Source organism: Heterocephalus glaber, unplaced genomic scaffold (assembly GCF_053883595.1).
Source record: "Heterocephalus glaber isolate CG9 unplaced genomic scaffold, H.glaber_assembly_v1.0 deba00001509, whole genome shotgun sequence".
Taxonomy (NCBI): Eukaryota; Metazoa; Chordata; class Mammalia; order Rodentia; family Bathyergidae; genus Heterocephalus; species Heterocephalus glaber.
This window is the reverse complement of record NW_028258325.1, coordinates 3,570,499-3,594,416: the sequence shown is the minus strand read 5'-3', so window position 1 is coordinate 3,594,416 and position 23,918 is coordinate 3,570,499. Positions and strand designations below refer to the sequence as shown.

The window sequence follows — 23,918 nt, the reverse complement described above, 5'->3', positions numbered from 1 at the left end:
TCTCCAGCTTATGTTTTGGCCCCTTTGTTAACAATCAGATGGCTGTAGGTGCTTAGATTTGCTTCTGTGTCTTTTATTTCATGCTCTACATTTCTGTTTTTGTGCCAGTACCATGTTGTGTTTGTTACTAAAGCATTATAGTATAGTTTAAAGTGAGGCTGGGCATTTAGCTCAGTGGTGCCCGCACCTGCTTCACCAGTGCAAGGTCCTGAGTTCGATCCCCAGTACCCACCCCCCCAAAGAAAGTATAGCTTAAAGTCTGGTATAGTGCCTTGAGCAACAGAATAAATATTCTACTTCCTTAAAATCTTTTTGAAAAAATGTTATTAGTGTATGTTTGTAATAGATAGTGATTACATTCATCTTGGGGAACTGGTACATGTCCATATTGCATCTTTATCATTCCCTCCCATGGCCTCCTCTCCCTGCTCAGTTCCACTTGCCATCTCCACAGTCTACCTTCCTGTTCCCTACCATCTCTCTCTTATTTTGCTTTTTAAACTATTGGTAGCTTTTTTTTTTTTGAGACAGGGTCTTACCTTGTAGTTCAGCCTGGCTCTGAGCTCACGGTGTAGCCCAGGTTGGCCTCGAACTTGTGGTGATCCTCCTGCCTCAGCCTCCCAAGTAATCTATTTGCATTTTGAGGCTCTCATATTAGAGAAACTATGCAACATTTAACCTTGTGTCTGATTTATTTTCTTTAGTATTATTTCCTTCACTATTATGTATATAGCAATTTTACTCCTAGATATATACTCACAAGAATTGAAAACATATGCCCATACAAAAATTTATACTTGGATATTCATAGCAGTATTATTCCCCCAAAGAATGAGCTGAGCATGGTGGTACACTTTGTACTCCTAGCTACTCAGGAGACTGAGGCAGGAGGATCACAAGTTCAAGGCCAGTCTGGCCAATTTATCAAGAATGTTTTCCCAAAATATAATCAAAATAAAGGGTTTGGGATGTAGCTCAGTTGTGAAGTGCTTGCCTAGCATGTGTGAGGCCCTGTGTTCAATCCCAGTACCACAAAGCAAAACAAAAACTGTAGTATCCAAAAGGAGGAGACCACTTAAATGTCCGTCAGTGGATGACTGGAGGAGCAAAGTGTAGTCCTTCTATATAGCTGATGTGAACGGAAATCAGGTGCTGATGATGTGTGCTTCAACGTGGACAAACCTTTAGCACACCGTGCTGAGGGAAAACATCTAGATCCTGGAGTACTTCATGGTGCAAGTCCAATAGCATGGGAGAGAGGATTGGGAAGTGACTGCTCAGGGCTCCCAGGTTTCTTTTTAGGGTGATGAACTGTTTTAAAAGTACATAGTGGTCACTGTTACAAAGCTTAGCGCATGTGCACACTCACACACGGGCTCGTGCGCACACACACAAGTAAATGTTACTGGGCGTGATGGCCTATGCCTGTAATCCTAGCACTAGGAAGGCTAAGGCAGGAGGGTTGCTGCGAGTTCGAGGCCAGCCTGAACTACATAGGGAGACCCTGTCTCAATAAAAAGGTAAATGTTATGGTACACAAATAACATGTCAATAAAACTTATTTTTAAAACATGGTTCACACTGAACTGTATACTTAAAAATGGCTAAGATAGTATGTTGTGCATTTTTCCACAACTAAAAGAAATTGGGAGGAAAAACATTGACAGCTGAGTTATTTGCAGTCGGTTTGGTTTTGTTTGAGACGGATCTCACTGTGTTGCCCAGCCTGGCCTCAAGCTCCTGGGCTGCAGCCATCCTCCTGCCTCAGCCTCTTGAGTAGATGGGACTACAGGTATGTGCCACCATCCCCAGCTTGAAGTTGGTATTGGTGTGTAGGGAACACGAACTTTACATCCTTCTCATTAGCAGAACTGTAGTACTTAGAGTTGTACTGGATTATATTTTGAATTTTGTCAATAAAAATTTTCAGAAATTTATTTCATCTTTTTTTTTAAGTACCACATTACATCCTTGGTTTATCCTTTTGGTTTTAAATTATTTACTGTCTGGCCCTTATAGAAAGGTTGCCATCCTTGCATTAGCACTTTGTTTTTCCTGCCTGGTGTCCACATCACCCTGGCCCAGGCTCCTCTTCAGTCTGTCATTCGCCTTTGCTTACCTCAGGCCAAGAAAAGGATGCGCACACCCTCCCACCATCCTTGGTTGGCTGTGGATGTCGCCCATGGCAGAGGTCACACAGGAGCTGTTTGCTTCCTGCTGCTTCCCTGCTCATCCTCACACCCTCACTGCCACAAGAAGGACACTTAGATGGAATAGATGAGTGGATGAGGGTGACCAAAAATGTGGTGACTGCTGCTGCCGAGTCCACTGGAGAGGTAGGCTTGTAAAAACATGAAGGTGCATCCTCATCTGCCTCCTCCACCTCGTCTAGTGCTGCGTGACTCTGGCTCTTCCTCAAAGTCAAAAGGAAAGTCAAAAGTTTGAGTCGGTTGAGGCCATCAAGTCAGCCCCAGCAATGCAACTGAAGACACTGTGCAAGAGGACTCCAGAGCTGCCTCAGAAAGTGGCGGGATTGACGGGCTGCGCCACCCCATTCAGGCTGTTGTGTCCCATTCATTAACCATCATGTCGTGAATCATGTCCTCCTACTCGCCATTTTGGGTATCTCTGTGCATTTGCCATTATTGACAGCAATATGATCAACACACCACTGCATTTAAATCTGTGTACACTTAGTGATCAAGTCCCAGACGTAGGGTTATTGGATCACAAGTGCACGTGCATGTTTTAAGATGGGTGATGCGTGTTGTCACGCTGCTCCAGAAGGATTGCGTCTCCATCTGAAGTTTGAGTCCCTCCTGCTTTCGTAAAATTTATGAAGGCTGTTGAGTGTGTGACCTGTGCCAAGCCGTGACACACTTCAGCAGAGCAGCGGTTCATGAGTGCTTGTGAGGAGAAAGCCAGCCTCAGCCGCACAGACACAATGAGTTTTGTTTTCAGTAACTTACACATAATTCTCGTGTGTGTTCTTTTCTATTCTGTAAACAATAGAAAGTGATAATATTTTTCTCTGACATTAAGGAGTTTTGAGTAGACACTGCTAGGGTTCTATCCCATGTTCTTGCTGCAGGATAAGTTCTTAGATGTCATTGTTGAGAAATGTTGGGGCTCAGATACAGCACAGCCAATAAACATGTTCAGCAAATGGAAACACTGGTAGTTCTCACTTGGCTTAGAGCAGTTTTCCCGTAGAAAATGACAATAATACCATTTAGCCAATGAACATGATTTTTAGGTGCATAAGACCTGAAGGCATACCTAAGAAATTAAATTTTTTTGGTTTTGCTGTTTGGAGTTTTTTTTTTTTTCTTTTTTTGAGATGGGATGTCACTATGTTGTTCAGGGTGGCCTTGAACTCACTGTGTAGTCCAGGCTGGACTCAAACACATGGTGATCTTCCTGCCTCAGCCTCCTGAGTGCTGGGGTTACGGGTGTGCACTACCAGTCTGGCAAAATTAAGTTTTAAAAGGATGCTAATTCTCATAAGTATAGGAGAAACGCTCTTTCTCCCACTCTTAGCTGATACCATTAAAGTGACTTTAATACTGAGAGTTCAAGTTGATGGTATGTGATTGGGACTTAAAGGATCTTTAGAATTATTAGTATCATGCCCTTTTCCTTCTTTATCCTAGCTCGCTCATTCATTCATATTGGTTTCCTGAGGGCCACCATATTTCATAGCCAAAGAATTTGTAGTAACATGGGGTAATATTTGCAATATTGCTCAAACATGAAATTGTGCAAATAGTATGAATTCACAAGTGTTTTTTAAAGGCATACTAGAAAGATTGACTGAAGTATGCTAATTGTAGTTTTTACTAATTGATAGAATTACAGGTGATTTTTTTTTTTCCTTCATTTTTTTCCTGCTTTTGAAATTTTCTTTAGATTTGTATTTTTTTATTTTTCTTTTTTTGAAGAAGGTTCTTCTTTATCTCAGGTTACCCTGAAACTTGGAGTCCTTCTGCCTCAGCCTCCCAAGTGCTGGGATTACAGGTGTGCAACACTGGCTTTTCTTTAGATGTTCGTTTATGCGATACTGGCTGTTGAACCCAGGGCTTTCCCAATGAGCTATGTCTCCAGCCCTTTTTAATTTTCAGTTGGGGTCTTGCTGAGTTGCCCGGGCAGGGCTCAAACCTGTGATCCTCCTCCCTCAGCCTCCTAGAGTGCTGGTATTACAGATGTGTATCACCATAACTTCAGATTTTTATAACAGACATGTATAAGCCAGAGGAAAATAAACTTAAAATCCTATTAAAATATTTTGTATCTGTTGGGTTTATCTTGTAAAATATGGGAGTTGAACCATTTAACTATTAAGCTTTAAAATTTGATAATAACCTGAACAACTCATTGAAGAGTAAGAACTATAGAAGAGAGAATATTTAATTTTGTTTATAGTTTATAGAGTTTATACTGAAATTTAAACTCTGTGTGCATTTATGCAGACATCTGAGTTGTTAATAGTTAGCATGTACTCTAAATGTACCTGATCAAGCCAGGCATGGTGGCCCACACCTGTAATCCTGGCACTTGGGAGGCTGAGGCAGGAGGATCACCACAATTTCAAGGCCAGCCTGGGCTAGTGAGTTCAAAGACAGCCTGAACTACATAGCGAGACCCTGTCACAAAAAAATAAATGTAAGTGATCAGGTTTATTAAGATGATAATTAACCATGAGCACTTTCGATACTGTAATAAATAAATGGATTCTTTTAAAGTACTATAATTGAGGATGTTCTGTGTTTTCTTTTTCTTTTTCTTTTTTTTGGTACTCGGGATCCAACTCAGGACCTTGCGCTTACAAGGCAGGCGCCGAAACCACTGAGCTAAATCCCCGGCCCTCTGTGTTTTCTTAATTTATTAGTGTGTCCTTTATTTTATTTTTACTGATCGATTGATTGATTCCAGTACTGGGCATTGAAACCATAGCCTTCACATTGAGCTACATCCCTGGCCTTTTTTTATTCTGAAACAGAGTCTTGCTGAGTTGCCTAGGCTGGGTTGCACTTTTCAGCCTCCCTGAGTGCTGGGACTCCAGCCATGCCCCGCCACACCAGGCTTAGTGTGTCCTGTTTTATGAATTTTGGGTGGGGAAATGGATGTGTAAGTTGGTGGAAACAGGAGCTCTTGAAACGTGTTACTGAGTCCTTGTTGTCTCACCTGTGCCGTCTGTTGCAGGAGAATGACATCTTCCTGGGCTGGGAGAAGGGAGCTTATAAGAAATGGGGAAAGAGTAAGAAGAAGTGTTCAGATCTGACTGTAGAGGAAATGAAAAAGCAGGCTGCTGTCCAGTGTCTCCGATCTGCTTCTGATGAAGTAAGTTTCCATTTCATTTCTAATGGGCGGAAGAAAGCAAGGGGTGTTTTAGAAAAGTTTACAAATACAACAGCTTGACCGGAAAAACTTGAAAGTGAACTACCCATTATCTTTCCACTGGACCGCGAACATTATAATTTTCCTTTATGAAATGTTTAATACATTTTGTTTCATGAAACATAATCTTTTGGAGGTACCTTTTCAGTTTAATGTTGTATTATATTTAGTACTGTTCTTACATTGTCCATTCTTTCTAGTATCTAAATTTTATTTCATCAAATGATATTCTAGCAGCAGCATGACATAGTTTCTACTAGATATTTAGCTGGCTCTTGAGCTGGAATATTCTTTGTGTGGTTTTTTTCCCCATCTATAGTATTTCTTTTGGATACATTTCTAGCACTTTAAGAGCAGCATATTTGTTTATGAGTCATAATTTTTTGTCTTTAAGAAATTGTTACAAGATTTTTATTCCTCTTTAATGTTTCATATAAAATATTTTGTTTTTAGTATCCTAAAATAAAATAATTTTAGAATATGATCACCTATTTAAAATAATACTGTGAATTCTTATTACGCTAAATAGTAATCTCCAAATCATAACTGAGATGTGATATCTGAAATCAAACAATTTAAAAAATTGTTTTTAAAAAAAATTGTTTTGTTCTGATTGTGTTATTTGTACATTTATGATGTGAGATGAAGTCGTGGGTCCTGACTTGCAGGTGCCAGCTTCCCAAGAGAGTCCAGTGGGGGGGCTGCGAGCCCAGCTTTGCTTCAGTGATGATCTGGACAAGTTTATCCTGCCTGGTGCCACCTGTGGCACAGGCTGCTGACCCTGTCTTGTCCGCTGTCTCCCACCTTTGTTCCCACTTCAGGACTTCCCCACTGTGTACTCATGGCCCCGTGTAACCTTGGATTAGCACAGCCTGCAGCTCAGTGGGTCAAGAACTGTGCATGGCCCTTTTTTTTTTAATATTCTTGTGCCTGCTAGAAGTGTGTTCCTGGCATATAGAAGTTCCTGAATTTTTCTTAAATGGAATAAAAAATAATTTTTTCTTGTTTGTATTGGAGATCCATCCTAGGGCCTTAGCACTGAATTATATCCCCAACTGTTTTTCAGTTTTTTAAAATTTGAGACAGTGTCTTGCTAAGTGGCCTCAGTTGCCCTGGCTGGGCTTGAACTTGAATTCTGTGCCATCACACCCTTTTTGAAGAGCTTCCTCTTTCATCAAATCCTTTTCCTCTCTCAGCTGTCTTTCTATCCTCCATCCTTTGGTTTTTTAATGTAGAATTGCCCAAACCTGCTGCCTCATACCGTGTTAGATAGGAAATTGGAAGTTACTGCTTTTGTGACATGGTCAGGTAATGGCTCATTAGCACAAGTGGGGATGTAATTACCCTCCTTCAAGAAGAAACAAACCAGACACACAGGAATTGGGGCTCTCACACTGGAACCAAAGGCTGAAAGTGTGGCCTCGGGAGGGACCTGAACTGGGAGTCACTTTCTCTAATGACCCCTCTCATTTGCTTCTGTCTGCTTCTGGGTGACTCCTTATCTTTCTTTCTGGCCGTTTTAGCGTCTGCATGGGGAAGGGTGGCCTGCCAGCCACAGCCCAGCCTGACCACTGACCTCCATACCCACCCATTTGGCTGCGCAGAGAATCCCATTGGTGCTGCATGGGCCAGGTGTCGGGCCCTGGTTGGATTAAACCGTGGGCGGGGCTACAGAGAAGGGTGGGGCTGTCAGTGACCCAGAGGTGACCTCCTGACACTGAGGGAGTGGACTGGTAAAGTAACTAGGAGCTTGGCAAGAAATGCAGAGTCCAAATGGTCTCAGTAAGTGAGAGGTTAGTGCAGGGAGTTCTTTGAGCAAAGTCCAAAGAAGCTGCTGAGTCATGGTTGGGAGGAAGGTTTGTGTGGAAAGAGAGGAGCAAAGAGGACCTACACAGGAAACCACAATGCCAAAGTTTATTTATTTTATTATTTTATTGCCACCCTGAGTGCCTGCCCATTATGATTATGTTGCTCATTTCCTGAGTACATATTGGGATTGGTAACACCCATAGCATTACGCTGTACTTCCCCACCCCGGCCAGATGCCCTATGAGCTCCCCGCAGCATGCTCTTCTCTTCACACTGGTAGTCACAGTGAGAACCCACAAGAGATCCGAGTTTGTATCTAGTAGATGGAAGTGCTAATGGCAAAATCAGAAGACAGCACTACAGGCAGTGTGAGGTTCGGTATAGGGACCTTAAGGAGTGGTGATCCTGCTGGGGGAGATGATTCTCCTACACCCACTCGTTGCTGTGACTATTACGGTTGAATGTGGGCTGTCCCTATCAAAGCATCTGTGGTTATCGATTTATTGCCCAGGCTGGCCTTGATGCTCCTGCCTCAGCCTCCCTAGCAGCAGGCATTGCAGTTGCATGCCACCATCTCCACTGAGTAGAATTCCTTTGCTAGTAGAAGTACAGATGCACCTCTGCATCTTTGTGTTTCGTACATTCAGTTGTGTGCTATCTAGACTTGTATCCGAAGTAAGCCACCCAGAACTTCTCAGCCCAGTTTGCTTCAAGGCTTATTTGATCATATGTATTGTCTCTTGGCGTACTGACCTTAACCTAACTGGAGGTAATAAGAGCATCCAAACAATGCCAAGCAGCATCTGTTGAACCCTTGAACTGAGGGAGGGTGAGAGGTGAGAGGTGACACTCCCTGCACTCCCCAGCCAGACCCTCAAGAAGCACCCAGTGGTCACAGAGCTGAGGCTGCTCTGGCCAGCCCAGCCTCGGGAAGCCTGGCCTTGTCACTGGGGGTGCAGAGATGGGGCTGGAGCACCCAAGGAACCCTGAGGCCCTTATGAGGACCCTGCTTTCCTCTGAGGAGTTGGGAAGTGGGCTATCGGAGGGGAGACTTTCAGTGCTACCTGCAGCACGGGGTTGCTGTGTGGAGAAAGACTGGCTGAGGGCGCAGAGGACAGACCCCAAGAAAGCAAGAAACTGCTGCAGTGGCCAGCATGCAGGTGATGGTGAGCACCAGTTGGACAGGGCAGAGCTGACAGGGTGGGGCGTGGGCAGAGTTAAGGCAGGACTCAGCGAAGCTGAGTTCTGTGTCCTGAGCACCCTTGAGCATGGGGTTCTCATGATGTGGAGAGAAGGAGCCCTGCAAAGGAGTGCGTCTGGGGGGTGGCTACGAATATGGGTGAGATCCGGGCACCCGCACCAGAGCGTGGTGAGGCCCCACGAGGCAGGGCCGACGGCAGGCAGCTCGCAGAGCAGAGGGGGCATGCTAGCACTTTGCTCATCTTGCCAGGTCTCTTGCTCGCTGTAGAAGTGGCTGTAGAAGTGGTGGATGTGAGGTTTCTACGGGAAACTTCCTTCCCCATCTTTCAGGTGTTGAAAGTTGAAAGTGTGAGAAGGGAACCAAGTGGGAGGGGCTGTTGTAAAAGGCAGAGGTTGATGAGCAGAGGGCTCTCTCTGGTGTTGGGGAGGAAGACTGGGCAGGAGGCTGGGGCAGCAGGCAGCGCAGGCTGGAGAATACAGCTGGTCTCCCGGTCCTCTAAGGACAGAGTGGGGACTCGCAGGACGGCCTGCCCACCACCATCCTCCCTGCCCCTTGCAGAGGTTCCTGCTTACCTGATCTGCTTACCTGATCTCCTTTCTGTGCTTATTTTTGTACTTTTGCCAAACACTACTCAAAGGTACATACAAATATGTAGCATTATCTGCCATGTTATGCCATTCTGCTCCTGTGTGTTCCAGCTTCTTTTAAAAATGTATCTATGTTAGAGTGAGGCATGGTGAGATGCTGAGGCAGGAGGATCCCCACTAGCTCAAGGCCAGCCTGGGCTACATGGTGAGTCCAAGGCCAGCCTGGGCTACACAGCAAGACCCTGTCTCAAAACCAAACAAGAAGACCTGTTCTATTCATTGAAAAGAAACCTTTGTGGTATTATCTGTTTGTTTCTTGAAGAGAGAATCTTTGTCTGTGTCTTGTACTCTGAATAACTACTTTGAAGACAGTGATGTCAAGTGTATTGCTAATCTCTTATTTTGTCATGAATTAAAAAAATTTTTTTTTTATAAAATAAAAAAAGAACTGTTCTAAGTTCTGTTTTGAAGACCACGGAACTTCTTTTTAATTGATGAGTGAGGTGTGAAGGGCAGGTCCACACATTCAACCAGAGCCTTCCACACCTCCAGGCCCAAGAGGGAGTTTAGTTCCCCCTGGAGGAGTCGGGTATCTGGAGCGGAACTGCTGTCCCCATGTGAAAGTAAGACACAGCGGCTGTCTACATGAGTTAAAGAATGGTTCCTGCCCCGATGGACGCTGCTAGGATGAAAGGGGAAGCGGGAGGCCTCCCGTTCAAGCCAAAGGGTGAGAGTGGAGGCACAGGCCAGTGGATTGGCTCGTCTGGGCTCATGCAGATCACATGCTGTCTGCATTGCCTCCCCCTGCAGACACGTGGGAAGTGGAGTTTCCTTTTTCTAAGTCTGATCATGTTATTTTCTCATTACCTGTAACAAGCAATGTCTCCTGCTTCTGGTGACAGCTTTTCACTCTTTCAAAGAGCGCCTCCTTCATACCCTGGCCCTCACCTTCCTGTGCACACGTGCTTACCAGCTGGATGCTTCTCTCCTCCTCCGTGTCATTGTCTCAGAGCAGTGTATGTAAGAGCTTGGAGACAGGCCAGGTGTTGTCGTTTCTCCCATGTTCAGGGCCTTGGCAGAAGCAGCTGATTGGCTGGGGTTTGGGGTTTTAAAACTTGGCGTTCCTTTCCTGGCCTCTGAAGACACCAGTTATAGCCCCTGGTCTGTATTCTCAGCCCCCTCACTCGCTGCTCTTGGGTTAAGGAGTTAACATTAATATTAGTTCAGCTGTAGATTTTACAAGGGTTTAAGAAGCTAATCACTGAAATGTGGAATTGATCCTTTCCTCTTCAGTGTATTTATTATCACTAGTAGCCATTCCTTCCATCCCTAGTTAGGTTTCCTCCTACTCATCTTTCAACTCAGCTTGAGGCCACTCTTTAAGATTTGAAAAGACTAAAAAGAACACTGTGTGCAGGGGTGTGATAGCCATGTAGCCCCTCTCCTGCATGGTAGGGCCGGCGGGGTGGTCTGCCGTCCAGCGTGGGGTCTGTGCAGCCGTGGTGCAGTGGTGGTAGGGTTGCCCCTCACTGAACTCAGTGTTCCGGGGGCCTCAGCCACTTGCTGCCATGTGGTGGGGAAGCCCAGGCCCTGTGGAGGGGCATAATTCGGGGCCGGGGTGGGGGTTGGCTTTCCTCTGCCAGTCACTTGAGAGATTAGAGACTCGGGTTCTGGGCTTTGGGACACCAGGTGTCCTTGCAGGGAAACATGAGACGATCATAATGAAAACTAGGCACTGAATGAAGGTCCACAAACTGATGGCAACTCCCTCCCTGTCCCTTTCTGCTGCCTGGTTGCTCGACACTGACCCTTAGGTTTCTGTCCCAGCGGTAAGAAAGAGAAGGGAGCATTTCTCTCTCAGAAAGAGGTTGCTGTGGAGAAGAAGCAAAGGACAAGATGACTCTTAAAATTCTAAACATGGCAATAGATGTGGAAAGTGCAGTTGAAGGGTTGGAGAGAATAGTTGAAAAAGATCCTGGGCCTGGGATTTAGCTCAGTGGTGCTGAGCCTGCCTTGCAAGTGCAAAGTCCTGAGTTCGATCCCTGGAGAGTGGGTGGGGGACAGATCCTGTGGGAAGTAGGACAGAAAGATGAAGCAATGGTAAATAGGAGGGAAAAGAGTGGAGACAGCAGAGCAGGAAGTGGTGTAAGCAGCTGTTGGGAAATGTCTCCACAGTTACCAGCACCATCTTCCACGTGTGGAAACTGAGGCGTGACAGGTGCCTGGTTTGTGTGGGGTCACATAGTTCACTCAGACCCAGATCTGTGACTCCACCGTAGGTGTCACTGAGTGAAAGACTAGGTTGGATCACAGGGTGGCGTGGAGGGAATGTCCGGGCCAGTGGGTGCTTTGCGGGGTGATGAGGGCCACAGCAGGAGCCTTTGGATGTGGGGAGGACAGGTGATGCAGCAGAGCCAGGCAGACTGTCTCTTCCCTTTCCGCTGATAGTTAGGGTCAGGAGTTGAAGAGGATGGGAAGTGTGGAGCAGACAGAGAATCACTGAGAACATTATGGGATGGAAATGATAGGGGTGTTTCAGGGAATAAGTAAGAATTTACAGAAATAAAAGGACCCAGGCTGTGTCTCACCAGCTCGAAACTCTTTAGCCTGCCTGAAAGACAGCCGCAGGGACCCAGTGCTGCTCAGAGATGAATGGGCCAGGGTGTCTGGGCAGGATGGAGGGGCTTCCATGGCTGCATTCAGGTAACTTTCATTTTTACCCTCTCACCTTGAACTCAGGTCACAGAAATCAGGGCCAGGGATTAGCTTGGTGGCAGCCCGCCTGCCTGGCAAGTGCAAGGTCCTGAGTTTGATCTCAGGTAACAAAAACAAACAAACAAAAAATCAAGTCACAGAAATCAAAGGCACTTTTGAAGGGATGAATCCAAAATTGAAAATGAGGGCCGAGGATTTAGCTCAGTGCTTCCACTGCCTGCCCTGCAAGGGCAAGGACCCGAGTTCAATCCTCAGTACAAAAAAAAAAAAAAAAAAATTGAAAATGAAAGAAAGAAAAAGTCTAGAAATGACTCCAGCATGTAAGTGGCCAAAATGGTGGGATCAGAAGGATTGTGACACATGTGCTTACCCAGGTGACTCGAGACAGAGCTGGCGGTGGTCTTGGTTTAGGGAAAGAGTGGCACACAGCCCTTCACTGCCCATGAGGTAGCAGGGTGAGAATTCCAGACCCACACCCATTCCCCATGGCCCTGTTCCCAGAATTCCAGGAGGGCAGGCCTCGCTCTCCTGCACCCAGCCTGCCTGGGGTGGGGTAACCACTGTCCACTTGGTGAATGAGTTCCTGATACACCAGTGTCTGACTGGCCTGGCCTCTGAAAGCTGTGTGTGGCTGAGTGCACTGCAGGTGTGGAGTGCTGTAACCTGAATTTTAGAGTGCTCCCTGGTTGGCAGAGTGTTTTCCATGTTTGCTGGGCACTTGGGGCAGGGGGCAGGCTGATTATCACAGGAGAAGCAAGGCTGAATTCAGTCGCTCTGTCAGCACTTTGTCCAGCCCAGCCTGGTCCTATAGAGTTGTTACTAAAATACCAGCACTACATTTTAGTCTTTGTTGCTTAAGGTGATGTAGGCTCCAAAGTATTCTTAAATGCCCCATGCCTGTGTTATACTACTAAAATAACATTATTAAAATTCTCTAATAGGTTATATCACAACTGGGAAAGTGAATAAAATTTCTCATTAACAGTTCTAAATTAACACTTTAAAATACCTGCTAGGACATGACAGGGAATAGTGGCAGCTTCTGACATCCCTTTGAGCTTCTGGGTTTGCGATTATGGTAACCCCCAGGCCTTATGATTGTTTTAAAAATGTAAGTGGGATGCTGCAAATAGTTAAGGAGAGAACAAAAACCTGGTCATAAGACTTCCTGGTAATAAAACACACAGAGCAAGAAGTTAAGGTGTTTATTTCCTTTGCTGTTTATATACAAGAAGATACATACTTACATGTTTATATATGAGAACAAATATATATAAATATAGAGAATATAAATTACATATAACATATAAAAGTTTTTATTCTCATATATATCTGTGTGTATAGTTTCCAAGTCAGAGCGCTGAGAGTCCCAGCTCACTGGGTTGTAATGCTGGTTCTGTGCAGCCCATTTAGAGTACAGGAAGGAGTTTGCTTAGCAGTCCCTGCAGGTCCTGTCCCATGTCCTGCCCTGGAGACAGCTCTGGGGTCACAGACGCAGTGACATAGGCTTGCTATGCAGAGCAGTATGCGGCAGTCAGCTGACCAGTGTCAGTTTCGTAGTCCGGGGAGGTGGAATATAATTGCCGTCCTCATTGCACCTCGAGCATTATGGTAAGCAGACCCTCTCCAGAGGAATTGTGGGTCCACCAGTGTGTGTCGGACTAACACCTGCAGCAGCTTCTAAGAGTGTGTTTAAAGGAAAAGACAGCGCTGGCCCAGCGCATTTTTCTATCTCTTGTTAGAAGTTGTGGTGTGATGTGGATAGAATGTAATTGTGGATGTTCACAATTAATTGTTTTCATTGTAATTGATATCTTGCTGCTCAAACTGTACAACTGAGGGGTTTCTTGTTCAGGAATCTCTAGTACTTGTGCTGAGTCATTCTGAGTTGAGTGAATGGGGTAAAGTTCTATTTTTAGTCTCTTGAGGCCTGGGAAGGGCACTGCATGCTCGACCTGTGCGTCTGTTTGGTTGCGCCCACTGAAAGGGACTCGAGTCTGACTTAAGTAGGACGTTGGCCACTGAATAAATCCAACGTTCTAAGAAATGCATTCACCTTTTTTGTCTTCTGTAAGATGTTTCTTTTCTCTTTTTTTTTTTGAAAATTTGTAACTTTTTTTTTTTTTTTTTTTGGGTACCGGGAATCGAACTCAGGTCCTTCTGCTTGCAAGGCAGGTGCCGGAACCACTGAGCTAAATCCCCGGCAATGTAAGATGTTTCTTGCAAGAAATCAAGACTATGGAAAGTTTAAAAAGTCTACATAGTGAAAGATTATTTGCTTGTGCCTGTTTTCAACATTAATTTTTCTTTAAAGGCTGGACTCTTACTTTTATCCTCCCAATCCCAGATTCTTCCAGCTACCCCTCCTGAATTTTGTTCTGGTTCTATATAGAGGCTTACACCTCGTTCTGACTGATGTTTAAAGGAAAGCAATGCTTTCACATTTGACCCCAACGTCATGAGAGCTCACTTTAAAAAAGAAAAGAATCACCTTGTTTTCTTTAGACTGTGACCTCCTAAAAGACCAACATGAATTGTTCTGTGGTGTTTCTTTGGTTGAATCTGTATAGACGGTGCTCAGGTAGATACTTAGTACTGTTTTTGTTGCTGACAGATTTTAAACTCTGGTATATAAGTGTCTGTATTAACACAGAAGTGTATGAGTGCCTGTGTTTCTCCATCTGGCAGTGAGCTAACAGTCTTCTTTCTGTTGTCTCCCAGAGCTCTGGCATCGAGACCTTGGTGGAGGAGCTCTGCTGCAGACTGAAAGACCTGCAGAGTGAGCAAGGTGAGTAGTGTCGCCTCCTTCAGGAGCAGAGCCCATGGCCATAGCGTAGCCCCTGCTGTGGCTTGAAGCAAACTCAGAACTGCTCAGAAGTCTTTGTGTGCAGTGTGTGTCATGAGCCCAGCACCTCATTCCTTCTTTAGCTGTGCTAGCAGTGTGTCGGCCCTTTGTAGCCACTTAGAGAGCCCCGCTCCCACAAGAGAAGAGGGACTTCCATGTCTGGACACCCTGAGAGACAGAAAGCGGAGGGAGGGGGTGTTTTCTTTCTGTTTATCTGTTTTGCCTTGGTCTTCAAGTTGAACCTCAGCACTCACCAGCAGTATTTTCTCTTTCCTCATACTTGTCCCCCTATTGTATCTGCCTGTTGATATTACTGCCTCCAGAAGTGGTGACACTGATGACTGATTATTTCAGGTGTGGAAGGATCTTTTGTCCTGACTTGAATTTTTTTGGAATGGGCATAAAGCTGATTAAGTCATTTTGATATGTGAACCCTTGCAACTTCTGTTCCTGATTGGTCTGCAAGGCCCAAGAAAGAGACTTACATTTGAAGGCCAAGCACCTTGTTTCCTTGCCTTCATTGTGGTCATTTTTCTATGCCTCGAGCCTCTGTTTTTTGCGGGCCGGGCCGGTGGGGTGGGGGTGGTTGGAGCCTCTTATTAAGGGCACTGTTTGTTTGTAACTGAAGGCAGTATTATGAGCTAAGGTAAAAGTTTAGCTCTTTGTATTTGAGTTGAAACATAGCCCTTTCTTACCTACATGTGAATTAGCAGTTAATTGTAATGAATTTTCCTTACACATTAGTATTAGTCAGAATGAGTCAGTACAAAGTCTATGCGTCAGGATTCTGTGAGAAAATATTTTTGGGATCCAAACAGATGTTTTCCTGCTGGTCTGGACTAATAAGTGAGTGAGTGCACAGGGAATGTAAGTGCCCCAGGGCTCAGAGCTGGGGAGGGGATGTGGGCAGCCCGAGCCTCTCCTGGCGCACTGAATGGGTAGGTGTTTATTAAAAAGACAAACTGTAAGGGCCGGGGATTTAGCCCAGTGGTTTCGCCGTCTGCTGCGCAAGTGCAAGGACTGAGTTTGACCCCCGGTACCAAAAAAGAAAAAACCACAAAAAGACAAACTGTAATGGATTTTCCTTTTTAAGATATAAACTCCTGTTTCATTTCTGATTAAAATTACTTGAGAAACTTTTTTAAAAATGAGGATTTATTAACTAGGTGTGACAGATCTTTCTGAATTTTTCTTTCCTAACAGAAGAGAAAATTCACAAAAAGTTGGAGGAGTCTCCATCTCCAGAGGTAGAATTATCCCCCACAGAGAAGGATCAAGTGGAGATGTATGTAAGATCGTATTCAGTGTAAACTGTGCATTGGTTAAGGTCAGACTGATAAACTGCTACGTGGTTTCCATTTTATCATCATCTACTTAGTTCCATACTTTGTAATTTAAGAAATATTTATTGAACACTTATCATATGCTTGACCCTGAGAATTCAAAGTTGAATAAGATGGTTCTGTCCTTACCCACATGTTCGAGAAACATTGGTGAAATGAACAACACGAGGACGATCGTTGTTTATAGTCCTTTGCGACATTATGATTATCCTTGTTTATAAGCAAGAAAACATTCCCAACTTCCTGTTGCAAAGGCAGCACAAGCAAATCCTCGATCTAATCAAACCTGTTTTGTGTACATTTAGTTCTTTCTTTGTAAATGATTAGTATTAAAATACCCTACATTTTAAGCAGATTTCCTTGTTACATATTTTATTTTAATCTTCTGAATCGGTAAAACCCAAAGGAAAAATTGTGTTTAGTTGCTTTGTATAGACCCATACTATCTATAACTGTAAGCTACAGGAGACTGTTTTTCACTTGACACATGGCTAGTTCAAGTTGAGATGTCCTTTAGGTGTAAAATTCTCATCAGATTACAGAGACTTACCATAAAAGTGCCAAATATTGCATTATTGTTTAATACTGATGACATGTTGAAATGGTATCAGTTTGGTTAAATAAAATGTATTAAAATTGGAATTCACCATTTTTTCTTACACCTTTAATGTCATTGCTAGAATGCTTAAATTATATATGTAGCTCATACTATACTTTTAGTAGACACCTCTTATATAGACTGAGAAGGAGAGTCAAGTTTAGGCCCTCTGAAAGCATGGCCTTTGCCATTTCCTGTGTGACCTTGAGTATTATCCCCACAGCAGTATTATCTCAGTAGCCCACAGGACTTCGCCTCTGCTTTTGGCAGTCTGTTCTGCTCTCAGATCTTCAGTGGCTACCGGTTTCCTAGCAGGTCAGAGCCCTGCACAGCCAGCCTCCTGCTCTTTCTTTCTACGCATTTCCAGGAACTCCATTCCAGTTAGGCTTCTGCACAGGAGCACAGCCAGTGTGTGTTGCAGGTCCTCCTTCCTCACAGTCTGTACTCACTGAACTCTGCCCCATGGGACAGCAAGGCTCTGCTAAGGTCTCCTTTCCTCTGGTTGCTCTAGGCGGTACCAGCGTCTTCTTCCTATGTGCTCTGTGATCGTCCCTACCACCCCCAAGGGCCTGCTGAGAATGCCAGGCCCTGTGCTAGCATCCTGAGATAGAGTTAACAGGAGTCAGGACAGTCCCTTAAGCAAGTGCTTTTCTGATTCACTTCACATATTAATTCCTTTACTGCTGACACCAACTCCCTGGTACTGTAAGATGGGTGCTCTCACCTCCTGCTTTTGTGACTGAGGAGTCTGAGCCCCAGAGAGATGAAAGAATGATTCTAACGTCACACAGCTAGCAGAGGGCAAAGCTAGAATCCCATCTCAAGGAGTGTGGCTTCAGAGCTCATCCCCTTGACTCATTAGCTATCCAGCTTTTCAGGTGCATAGATTTCCAGTGCTCAGAACAACTCTGTGAGGTAAGTCGTATGCTCATCTTTCCCAGCTGAGGAACTAGACCAAAACATTAAATAATGAGCTAAAGTCAAAGGTGTAGTAACTGAGGCTTACATTTAAACATTTTGTACTGAAAAGACTATGTTCTTTCAAAACTACATTGTATTTGTCATTTTTTGCTTCTTAATTAAGATTCAAGCTTTGAAGATACAATTGTCATCTTACATATTTTCATAATGTTCATAAAGTGCTTATCACAGTGCTAAGCAAAAAGGTGCTTGATGCACAGGATTAATTTATTGTACAGCATATTTTACTGTATTGCAAACTATTTTACAGTTAATTCATAGATGATGTGCATGTTGACTCAGAATGAAATATTCTCCTTCTCTGGTTGGATGTGTTTTACTGTGTGAAATGCATTTCATTTTTGAACACTCCTCTGTTTTTCAGGTACTATGAAGCATTTCCACCACTTTCTGAGAAACCAGTTTGCCTGCAAGAAATCATGACTGTGTGGAACAAGTCCAAGGCCTGTTCTTACTCCAGCTCCTCTTCATCATCCACAGCCCCCCCAGTGAGCACAGACACGTCCTCTCCCAAGGACTGCAACAGTGAAAGTGAAGTCATCAAGGGAAGAGGCACCGAAGGGCCCACCACTGTGCACGAGAAAGCCCAGAGCAGAAGTAGACATGAGAAGGAGAACAAACTGAGCAATGGCACTGTGCAAGAAAAACCTGCCTTGTACAAAAAGCAGATCCGACACAAACTGGAAGGGAAGACGCGCCCTCGCTCCTGGTCTTCCGGCTCTAGTGAAGGAGGCTCGAGTTCAAGTGGTAATCAGGGAGAAATCAAAGCATCCATGAAGTACGTTAAAGTAAGACATAAGGCGCGGGACATTCGAAACAAGAAAGGGCGGAACGGGCAAAGCAGGCTGTCCCTGAAGCACGGGGAGAAGGCAGAAAGAAGAGTCCATGTGGGCGGCAACAGCAGCAGCAGCAGTGCCGGGTCCATCAGGCAGCTGTGCAAGCGGGGTAGGCGACCAGTGAAGGAGGCAGGGAGAAGAGATCCTGGGAGCACTGGAGGGAAAGAGCTGTACACAGAGAGCAGAAACGACAAAGAATATAAAGAGGAGCCATTGTGGTACACCGAACCGATTGCTGAGTATTTTGTTCCTTTGAGCAGGAAGAGTAAACTAGAGACCACATACCGAAACAGACAGGAATCAAGTGCTCTGACACCGGATGCAGTGGGAGACTTGTCTGAATCTGTGCGTGGCCTTTGTATCAGCAGCAGTAACACTCACAAGACATACCTCGCAGCAGGCGCTTTCATTGATGGCCATTTTGTAGAAATGCCTGCAGTTATAAATGAGGATGTTGACCTCACTGGGACCTCATTAGGTTCTCTGCCAGAGGACAACAAATACCTGGATGATATTCATCTGTCAGAATTAACACACTTCTATGAAGTGGATATTGATCAATCCATGTTGGATCCTGGTGCCTCAGAAACAATGCAAGGAGAAAGTCGGATCTTGAATATGATTCGACAAAAAAGCAAAGAGAATACAAATTTTGAGGCAGAATGTTGCATAGTGTTAGATGGTATGGAGTTGCAAGGGGAACGTGCAATATGGACAGATTCTACCAGCTCTGTGGGTGCTGAGGGCTTGTTCCTGCAAGACCTTGGCAATCTGGCTCAGTTTTGGGAGTGCTGTTCATCCAGCTCTGGTGATGCCGATGGGGAGAGCTTTGGAGGAGACTCTCCAGTTAGACTCTCTCCGATCTTGGACAGCACAATGCTCAATTCACATTTGCTTGCTGGCAATCAAGAGCTCTTCTCAGATATTAATGAAGGATCTGGTATAAACTCTTGTTTTTCAGTGTTTGAAGTGCAATGCAGTAATTCTGTTTTACCATTTTCTTTTGAAACGCTCAACTTGGGAAATGAAAATACAGATTCTAGTGCTAATATGCTTGGGAAAACACAATCTAGATTGCTAATATGGACCAAAAATAGTGCCTTTGAAGAAAATGAACACTGTTCTAATCTTTCAACGAGAACTTGTAGTCCATGGTCCCATTCAGAAGAAACACGTTCTGACAATGAGACATTGAACATTCAGTTTGAAGAATCCACACAGTTTAATGCAGATGATATTAATTATGTAGTTCCTAGAGTCTCATCAAATTATGTAGATGGAGAACTTCTAGATTTTTTGCAAGATGAAACTTGCCAGCAAAACAGTAGAACTTTGGGAGAAATTCCAACTTTAGTTTTCAAAAAAAGATCCAAACTAGAGTCTGTCTGTGGTATTCAGCTAGAACAAAAAACAGAAAACAAAAACTTTGAAACTACACAAGTATGTAGTGAAAGCAGTCCACATGGAGATGGCTACAGCTCAGGGGTTATTAAAGACATTTGGACAAAGATGGCAGATAGAAATTCTGTGGCCACAGTAGAAATAGAAAGAATTGACGATGAGTTGTTTTCAATAGATGTAAATAACTACTGCTGCTGTTTAGATGCTGAAGCTAAAATGGAGACCCTTCAGGAGCCCAGCAGGGCAGTGCAGAGGTCTGAATATCACCTCTGGGAGGGACAGAAAGAAAACCTGGAGAAGAGAGCCTTTGTGTCCGCCGAGCTCTCCAAGGTGGGTGGTGGTGATTACACCACACCCTCTAAACCTTGGGCTGTGGCCCAAGATAAAGAGAATGCTTTCATTCTTGGGGGAGTCTATGGAGAACTCAAAACCTTCAGTAGTGATGGGGAATGGGCAGTTGTGCCGCCAGGCCACACAAAAGGAAGCTTGCTGCAGTGTGCAGCTTCCGACGTTGTGACCATAGCCGGAACAGACGTCTTTATGACCCCAGGAAACAGCTTTGCTCCTGGTCACAGGCAGTTGTGGAAACCCTTCATGTCATTTGAACAGAATGATCAGCCGAAGAGCGGGGAAAATGGGTTAAATAAGGGATTTTCTTTTATCTTCCATGAAGACTTACTAGGAGCTTGTGGTAACTTTCAGGTTGAAGATCCTGGACTTGAATATTCATTCTCTTCCTTTGACCTAAGTAATCCATTTTCACAAGTTCTTCATGTAGAATGTTCATTTGAACCTGAAGGGATTGCATCTTTCAACCCCACTTTTAAACCCAAATCAATCCTCTGCTCTGATTCAGACAGTGAAGTATTTCACCCTCGGATATGTGGCGTTGACAGGACGCAGTACAGAGCCATCCGGATCTCTCCCAGGACTCACTTCCGCCCAATCTCTGCATCGGAACTGTCCCCAGGAGGAGGGAGCGAGTCAGAGTTTGAGTCTGAGAAAGACGAAGCCAATGTTTCTGTTCCACCTCAAGCTGATGTATTTGAAGATCCACAGGCAGATCTCAAACCTCTGGAAGAAGACGCAGAGAAAGAAGGCCATTACTATGGAAAATCAGAGCTTGAGTCTGGGAAATTCCTTCCCAGATTAAAAAAGTCTGGAATGGAAAAGAGTGCTCAGACATCACTTGATTCCCAGGAGGAGTCGACTGGGCTTTTGCCAGTCGGAAAGCAAAATCAGTGTCTGGAATGTAGCATGAGTGAATCTCTGGAAATAGATATAGAAAGCTCAGAAGCAAATTGTAAAATAATGGCACAATGTGAGGAAGAAATTAATAATTTTTGCAGTTGCAAAGCAGGTTGTCAGTTCCCTGCTTATGAAGATAATTCAGTTTCTTCGGGACAGCTGGAAGAGGTATGTTTCCATGTGTGTCAGTATTTGACAAAGGATTTGATCAGACTTAAGTCAAGCAAAGTATTGTTGGGCCGGGAACTTAGCTCAGTGGCGCCACTCCTGCCTGCCAAACTCAAGGTCCTGAGTTCGATTCCTGGTACCAAAAAAAGAGAATAGCATTGTCAGGCCCTGAAAGAGAGAGGCTAAACTATTGAGAAATTAGCTTAAATGTCTGACAGCTTATGATTTTACATTTAAGGACTTAATATGGATCTGATATTTACAAATTTGAATTAATGTGCATTTAATAATATGGCAGGTTTTAAGATTCTTATGTGTTAGTGTTAATGCCCTATGCATAAAGCAAAAACTGTATGTTAGCATTCCAGCTCTCAAAGCCAATGAACCTGGATATGGCTGCTAGGTTCTTTAGATAGCAAGCCTGTCCAACTGTTTCTTTGATGTTGATCAGTTTTGTTAAAGCTTGTGTTTTACGTTTAAGTTACATCTGGTCAACGTTCTCTGAAGTACATTGTGGTGCATGCGAAAATGAACCCACAGTTGAAATGTAACACGATATTTTCTACAGAACCTAAGTTAGGTGTACCTTGCGTTATACAAAGTAGATTCTGAGAGCTCTGGATTCTGTGTTGAGTTCATCAAGTCAGAGGGGTGTCAACAGTTTTGTTAATGAAATCATCGTATCCCTTGGTTATGTTCCAAAGAAGGGTCTCAGGTTAAATTGATTGTACCAGAACTAACACCAGCACTGAGGGCAATAATACCCTGTTTCCAAAAAAGCATCACAATCCACGCACTTTTCAGCATTATCTGACAAAGCAGTCCCTGTCCTTTCTCCAGTAGCAGCTTGCTAAGCAGTGTCTAGAAGTCACACCCCCTGAGGCGCAGCAGTGAGTGCAGCCTCCCTCCTGGCCTCCCTGTGTGCTGAGTCCCACCCCTACCATGAGGCTTTCCACACGCCACCTCCTTCACTGACACTTTCTCTCCCTACTCCACTCTGACCCCCATCAGAATTAATTCCTTCGTTCTCTTCATTTTTCTGTGCTTGATGCCTCTTTTTTATTGCATTTTCTGTGTTTTCTGAGTATGTGTGTCATGCATGGTTATCAGCTCCTCGTGGCTGTGGCCCATGCCTTACTCAGTGCCTAAGTGTGCAGCTGCTACCCGTGGTGTAGGCGGTAACTTGAGAGCCACTGCTGTGGTCAGTGCGTCTGGGGACCTGTAGAGGGATGAGCTTAGTCCCTTTGGAACCCTGAAGTCGCCACTGTAAGCAAAACCAGTAATATTGTTAGCCTTTATCTATTGTTTATTGCCCCCCTTTTCCTCCTTAAATATTCCTTTATGTACTTTGTATTTCACCTGGTTCCAGATTGGGAAGAAAGAAAAAGAGGAAAGAAGCAAGAGTCTGCACCATACCACTACCATATTCCTTCGCTTTCTAGTATGTTGATGTATTTACACGTTATTGGAATTTTGGGTTTTCCTGGAAGGCCTTAGCTTCCAGAGGATGTTTCGGGGTGTCTGGGAGTCAGGTGTTGTGGGTACCGAGGTCTCAGCAGCAGCGCTGTGGTGTGGCGCCAGGTTGGAGAGGTGGAGAGAGCAGCCTGAAGGGACTGTTTGGGACTGGGCCAGGACCAGACCCAGTGCCCTCCCCTGTCCCTTTGTCTGTTTGTCCTCTGCAGCTCCTCGGAGAACACTCTTTCCCCTTCCTCGAGTGAAGCCATTCTTTCCAGGGCCCCATTCAAAGACGCTAGCACCCCGTCACTTTCAGAGCAAGCAGGATTGCTCTGCAGTTCTAGTAGGATTGCCACTGGAACTGGTGTCTAGGATTTCCCCAAAAGTTCTTAGTTTTGCTTTGGTTTTTTTTTTGGTACTAGGGATTGAACTCAGCACCTTGAGCTTGCTAGGCAGGCACGTCACCACTGAGCTACATCCCCCACCCTGATTTTCCCAAAAGTTAAAGTTCAGCTCAGTGGACATTTATTAAATACCTGTTGCTGAGATAGGAATTCTGATGAACAAGACTTTGTCCTTGCCTGGGACAGGTTCAGTCTAGGCAAGAAGACCGATTTGTAAACAGTCTCTTTTAACTGAAATAGACAACTCCTATAAGACTGAGGAGTTCCAAGAAGACTATACTTGGTGTCGAGCCCCGTCCCCAAGAGCTGTTATGGGTATGAACTCTGGTGGGCCCTCCAAGGTTGTTTCTTGCATGGACAGGCGCATACATAATCACAGAGATATTTCCTCCTGTTTTTTTTTTAACTGAAATGGCATTGTATTATAATTGCCCTTCCTTTTTTATTTTTTACATGCTCCACTGTACGGATGCACTGTAATTTAAGTGGCCAGTTCCTTGGCTTCCAGGGCCTTAGAGCCAGCCCACTTTTAGGTAATGTGGTGGCTGGAGCAGAGAAGGGGAGCCCAGGAGGCTGTGGAGACCTTGGAGCCTCGCCCAGGCTGGTAGCAGTGTGGAAGGAAGGCCCCGAGCGTGCCTGGGTGTGCTGTAGAGGTGCTGTGCGGCCAGATGTCAGTGTGGGCCAGAGTGAGGAGGAGCATGGAGGCTGTAGGGAGCTGCAGGTGTCTGGCAATTGCCCAAGTTTGAGTTGCCTTGGTTGCCCACTTAGTGCCAGGCATCTTGAAGCTAAGAAAAGTAGCAGAAGGCTTAATGCCTGTCTCCACAGGACTGTCCGGTGCAGCTCAGAGAGAAGGCCATCTTGCTCCCCCAGGGACTGTGCTGAGGCGGTCACCCACGCTGTGGCACACGGTCCACCTGTGACGGGGCTGTT

At 44.8% G+C, this 23,918-nt stretch overlaps 1 protein-coding gene across 4 annotated transcripts in view; it reads left to right on the top strand.

Moving 5' to 3' along the window:
• The window catches only part of Kiaa0232 (KIAA0232 ortholog), an 80,380-nt gene that overhangs the window by 45,390 nt on the left and 11,072 nt on the right, over positions 1-23,918 (top strand). For 2 of the 4 annotated variants that reach the window (XM_013073057.3, XM_021260313.2), the window contains exons 3-7: positions 5,203-5,340; positions 14,431-14,497; positions 15,758-15,839; positions 17,841-21,129; positions 22,499-22,570. In XM_013073057.3, the coding sequence (XP_012928511.1) occupies positions 5,203-5,340; positions 14,431-14,497; positions 15,758-15,839; positions 17,841-21,129; positions 22,499-22,570 (3,648 nt within the window). The remainder of the gene's footprint in view (positions 1-5,202; positions 5,341-14,430; positions 14,498-15,757; positions 15,840-17,840; positions 21,130-22,498; positions 22,571-23,918) is intronic. The other 2 variants (XM_004921094.4, XM_087187295.1) reach the window with 1 other exon arrangement.